Below are 5,679 nucleotides of genomic sequence, written 5' to 3'. Positions count from 1 at the left end.
AATTATCTTTTTTTAATGAATTATTATTAATTTTTAATACAGAATAAATGTGGTTAGTTCTAGATTGATTTTCAGGCTAAAATCAAGTGATGTTAAAGAAACAAGGGAAATGAAAGACCACCTTCACTAATAAATGGGATATATTTACATAGAGAAGGATGCCCTTTGGTATGAATATTTTATGTAAAGGTTTAATATGAAGGTGAATCAGTATTTTTAAGCATGACTTAAGTATTTATTTGATTTGGTGAAAGTTCTCAAAGGGTGCAAAGAGTCTATAACCTCATTGTATACTAATAAATGCATTTATGTAGATATTAAGGGAAGGGTGCAAAGAGTCTATAACCTCATTGTATACTAATAAATGAATTTATGAAGATATTAAGGGTAATGTAATAGGTCACATTCTCCATTAGAATAGAAAGAATAGAAAGAATTGAAGCAATCCAAAATTTTCCTTACCAAGTAACTTAAATAATTTGAAATCATTAGTTTGATAAGATTAACCTTGATAAAAATTTATTTGTAGCATAATAAATATTCTTTATTTATTAAATGGTATTTTTGAAATGATAACAAGTTTAAATAGAATATAAAGGATTATATAAAAGAAGTAATAATTATTAGTTCTCATTTTTTTTTTCAAACCCAATAAATTTACTAAAATATTTTATAGCTATTAATTTATTTTTGAACATTCACATGTCACTTTTTTGAAATTTAAAATAGAAGCACATTATGAGAGATCCATATATTTAGTTAGTTATCCCTTTAATAATTTTTTTTTTTTTTTTAAATGATAAATCCTAATATCAAGAAGCAATTTATTACATTTACGAGAATATATTTTTCATTTCTTCTAATGTGCTTATCATTTCAATGATGATAAAGACATGAGTTAGGAGAAAAAAGAGGAAAGTGGATGACAACCCTACAAGAGTTTTGTTTTTTAAAACATTACCTATGAAACATTCTAGGTGTTAGCATCTTTCCAGGACTTTGAAAGAGGTGTTGAGAAATTTGTAGCAATAGTATATCATAAACCCAAATAAAGATGATGATACATACAAAAATATTGTCTTCACTACTTACTTCAAAATAAATCCCCTAATTAGCTCAAAATAAATTCCGTAATGGATTAAAGGCTAGATAAATAAGAGCACTCGAAATTAAAATTAACAAGTATATGATTAAATTTAATTTTTTGTATAAAAAGAAATTTTAAGGTATATATCTAAGATGATTGAATAAGGAAGAAGTTGTTTAGGAACTTTTCAAATTTTATGACAAGCTTGGAATACGATATGACTATGATTATTTTAAAACTAATTAGATATTAAAAGAATATTATCATTTCTGACATATATTATAATATTTACACATCGACATGTAAAAAAATTTCCTATTTTCTAGACTTTTAGATGGAGAGAAAGAAATCTTGTCATGCCCTTGTAGCTTATTTATGATGTATATATTGTATCCCAATGTGACTTGAATTATATTAAGATGACCGACTCTAATTCTTGTGCAAGGCATAAGTTTATTTTGAAAGCTATAGACTACTCAAAATCATAGTGTTATCATGCTTTTAATTATCATGTTTCTCTTAACTTTATTTATAATTTACAATATATTAAATATTATAAAGAAGGTTGAATATGTATGTCTAAATATTTTTTATATAATTTGATCATTACTAAAGTATATGGGAGAAACCAATTCTCTTATTTATCTTATGAATGATATTCATAGTAGCTAGGTAGCTAGGTGCTACTTCAAATTGTCTCTTATAAGTAGTGGCAATATAATGCTATTCTAATAACAATCAAGATAAAATGGCATGCATTAAGATATTATTTTGAGACATAAATTTTCTACAAAATTATGATCAATGCTATGTGAGAATGATTGAATTAAAAAATAAATTTACTATTTAGTTAATCATTTGTAAGAATCATTTTAACTTGATATTTTGAAAGCTTGAGTACACCTACTATTAAAAAAATATCTATAATTTTCATTGAATGATTGATGAATATAATTATTTATCATCCTATTGACCAAACACTACAGTGAATAAATGATTGCGGAAAAAAAAAATTGACCAATAAACCTAAACATATTTTTGCCTCTTAAATACTGAAACATATAAATATCTTAATCACGCTTACAATTTATAAGTTAATTGTGGCTGTGAGATTGTTCTAACACCCCACGAACTTGTAGGTAGTAAGCATATGGCCATCATGCTTTCCTTTCCCATCCTTATCAATGGCATTAAAAGCATCAGTTTCTAAAACCAGTCCTCCATTGTGGCACTCGTCCACAATTCGTACAATTACATTTTGATCCGTCGAATCATTTGTCACCTGTAACAATTCAAATGATCAGTTATAAACATTATACATATAAGCTAACAAATTGTTAATATATATGATGCAGTTTACTTGGATGCATGTGCCGCAGAGGGAAAGTTCCATGGGCTGGCCGGCTTGGTCACAATACGCAGTCCAAAGGTATTCGCTGCGAAACTCTAATGTCTGATTAGAGTAAATTGTAGCGCAAAATAGGCCACCAAGGTCGTAATTACGACCAGCAGAATCATACGGAGTGGACGTGGTCAATGTCTCGCCATTAACACAGAGTATGGAAGCCACAAGGAAGCATATAGCAATCCACCTCACAACCTTGGAAGCCATGAATAAATGCTCAAACCAACCACTATAATATGAAACTGATTGTTGTCTTAGGGCAGGCCGCGATGTTGTGTTCAGAAGAATGAATCCAATGATTTATAGGGTTATCATTAAGGTTTATTCCCAATATTTTATCATGGTGGCCGTGCAGCCCTTGGCTTATTGATTCTTCGGACGATTCCCATTATGATTTGTTGGTTTGTTCATTGAACTCGGCAACAAGGTTTCTCGGTTTCTTCGTTGAAATCGGCAACGTACTACATTAATGTTACATTAGCTATTTCAATTAAGGGTCGATATATCATTAAATGATGTGCATTATTCATTTACATTATTAATATGTGAAATCTTATTACAATATATAATTGTTTATTGTAATAATAAATAATATGCATCCCTCTCTTTCTTGTGAGAGCTAGTTAAATCATAATAATCCACTCCTGAAATGGGTTGAAACTTCGAAGGAACACCCCCTCACTGCTTCTAAATTGGGTTGAAACTTTGAGGAAAGATCTTTACCCCTTTAGGTACACATTTATGTGATCCTATAATTTATTTAATTTTTTAAAAGGGATTAATTACAAGTGGACACTACCTTGGCTTCAAAACTAAAAATAAATAAAGGAAAAAATTTAAAAGTGGAAAAAAACCTTCTTTTGGAAACTTATTCATGTAGAAAGATAGTTTAAATAAGAAAATACAAAAAACATATGAATAAATGGATGAACAAAATAATGATGAGCATATTCAATGAAAGGAAACTACTATAAGAGAGAAGGAGAAGGTGATGATTAGAAAAGAAATATTAAAGAAGCATATATATAGGGTTATTCGGCTTACCTAGGAGATACGAACACATGGTTCTGTCAATAATCCACTTTCAAACACAATAGAGGAACTCAATCACTAGTATGGTTAATGAAGATGGTGTTTTGATTGAATGTAACAAAGAAATAGGCAACATTTGTACATGATTTTTCTCATTTTTAATCTTGTTGAACATGTGGATAATAATTATATGATTACATGTGAGATGCTTCATGTTAGACCCTAAAATTTGAATAATGAAGATAACAAGTTAATGAAAAGACATGTATTTACTTGGAAGAATTTAAAAAAAAATCTTTCTCATTTCAACCTTCTAAGGGTGCTAGCTTTGATGGGTTCCCTCTTTCCTCTAAGAATTTTGAGATATAGTTAGATAAGATCTTTTCTCGGTGACCATGAATTTCATAAATTCTTGCTCAGTTCTAAATAAAATTATAAATGCATTCTATTTCTATGCCTGAATGTCATGAATGTATTAAGATAATTAGCAAATCGGAATGAATCACCAATTCCTAACTAATTGACAAACTTTAAACATACTCAATGAAAATCAATACGAAATAAGGAATGAATTCAAATAAAAGACTTCCTCATTCTACATCTTTGCTTGCATTGTTCTTCTTCAATTTGAGTCGTTGGTGGCTCTCAGGTATTGCACCAATTTCCTGCATACAAATGTTTTGAAGACTGTGATTCTAAAAAAACTCTAGCTTGAATTGATGAAAAGAGGTTGAATTTATAGATTTTCAACACAAAGGGGGTGAGAAATAGAACTCAAGTGTTGATTGATAGATAACTGATTTAGATTGATCAGAGAACTCAATTGATTGTTCTGTTAACTCATTTGATTGAGTAGTGAACTGGATTGATTGAAGAGTGAACTAGATTGATTGATTAGTCAACTCACTTCATTGATTAGTGAAGTGAATAGATGGATTAGTCTAAAAAAGGTGATTGAGAGTTAAAAAGGACCATTGATGAGTTAATTGAGTTAACTGATTAGAGAACTGTTTTGATCAATCAGTTCCAATTTTATCCTATATTGTAGGAATTTCAAATTCAATTTGATTTTCATTTTCAATTTGGACTTGAATTTGGTCATTTGAATGCTGAAATGCACATGAAATTGCCTAAAATTCAGATTTGGGAAAAATGTGAATTTGGAAATATAAAATTAGATGAAATGATATGAAATTCAAATTTGGGAGAAATGAGATGAAATTAGATGGAATTAATTGAAATTATAATTTGAGAAATTCAAGGAATAATTGAAATTAGTTAAACTTAGGAAATAGAATTAATTAAATAATAAAGATTTTTTAACTAAGGAAAATGTCGCAATTAATTAAATAATTGATATTTAATTAATAATTGAGATATGGTTAACTGATTAAAATGATTTGAGAATAGAAATAGAATAATTAGAACTGTTGAAAGGCGATGATTTAGAAGAAGTAGTTAATTTAATCAAATAATTAAAGAATTACTTAATTAAATAGACAAATAAATAGGGTACAATTAATGAGACATTTTTTAGGTGTCTACATTTGCCCCTCTTTGAGACAATGTCGAAATGATGTTGTTTCAAAGAAAATGAAAAAATTGTGCCCAAGTCTGTCTCATTGACACTAGGGTATAATGCCCCCTTAAGAGATTGTTTTTGCATTGAAGGAATGGATGATCTCTCGAAAGAAGAAGAATGTTAGATGAGAGATGAAAGAATGGTTAACTTGATGACAAGAATGAGTTTGATTGGGGAGAAGAAATGGTTGAAGTGATTTGTAGATTGATTGAATGATAAGATTGATGAGATTGATAAGATAAAGATAAAATCTGGTTTCAGGAAGGACACATCTTGTATAAGACAAAAATGATCAAAACATCTGGTTTCAGGAAGGATACATCCTGTATAAGACTGATCTATCTGGTTTCAGAAAGGATACATCCTATATAAGACATAGATAGATGATCATGTCTGGTTTCAGGAAGGATACATCTTGTATAGGATAAATGATAGATCAAAAACATTTGGTTTCAAGAAGGATACATCCTGTATAAGACAAATAATAGATCAAAATATGATGAAAGTGCAGAATATTTGATTGATAGATAGAAAAGTTGATATGAGAAAATGATAGAATCATAGATGAAAATA

At 28.9% G+C, this 5,679-nt stretch overlaps 1 protein-coding gene across 1 annotated transcript; it reads right to left on the bottom strand.

Annotated features, from left to right (window-relative positions):
* Positions 1 to 2,204: 2,204 nt before the first annotated feature.
* Positions 2,205 to 2,699, bottom strand: LOC131030271 (pathogenesis-related protein PR-4-like). Its single transcript, XM_057961001.2, has 2 exons — positions 2,448 to 2,699; positions 2,205 to 2,369 (listed from the first exon to the last, which is right to left on the bottom strand). Exons 1-2 carry the CDS (start codon positions 2,697 to 2,699, stop codon positions 2,205 to 2,207), a joined length of 417 nt encoding a protein of 138 aa, XP_057816984.2.
* Between the last annotated feature and the right edge of the window lie 2,980 nt (positions 2,700 to 5,679).

The sequence above is a fragment of the Cryptomeria japonica genome, unplaced genomic scaffold (genome assembly GCF_030272615.1).
Source record: "Cryptomeria japonica unplaced genomic scaffold, Sugi_1.0 HiC_scaffold_1949, whole genome shotgun sequence".
Lineage (NCBI taxonomy): Eukaryota > Viridiplantae > Streptophyta > Pinopsida > Cupressales > Cupressaceae > Cryptomeria > Cryptomeria japonica.
This window is presented reverse-complemented; position numbering and strand designations above follow the sequence as displayed.

Excerpts from the sequence above, each read along its gene's own strand:
- LOC131030271 (XM_057961001.2), bottom strand. The coding sequence starts at position 2,699 with ATGGCTTCCAAGGTTGTGAGGTGGATTGCTATATGCTTCCTTGTGGCT. Across the intron at positions 2,370-2,447 it reads TCTGCGGCACATGCATCCAA|GTGACAAATGATTCGACGGA; the intron begins GTAAACTGCATC and ends GAATTGTTACAG.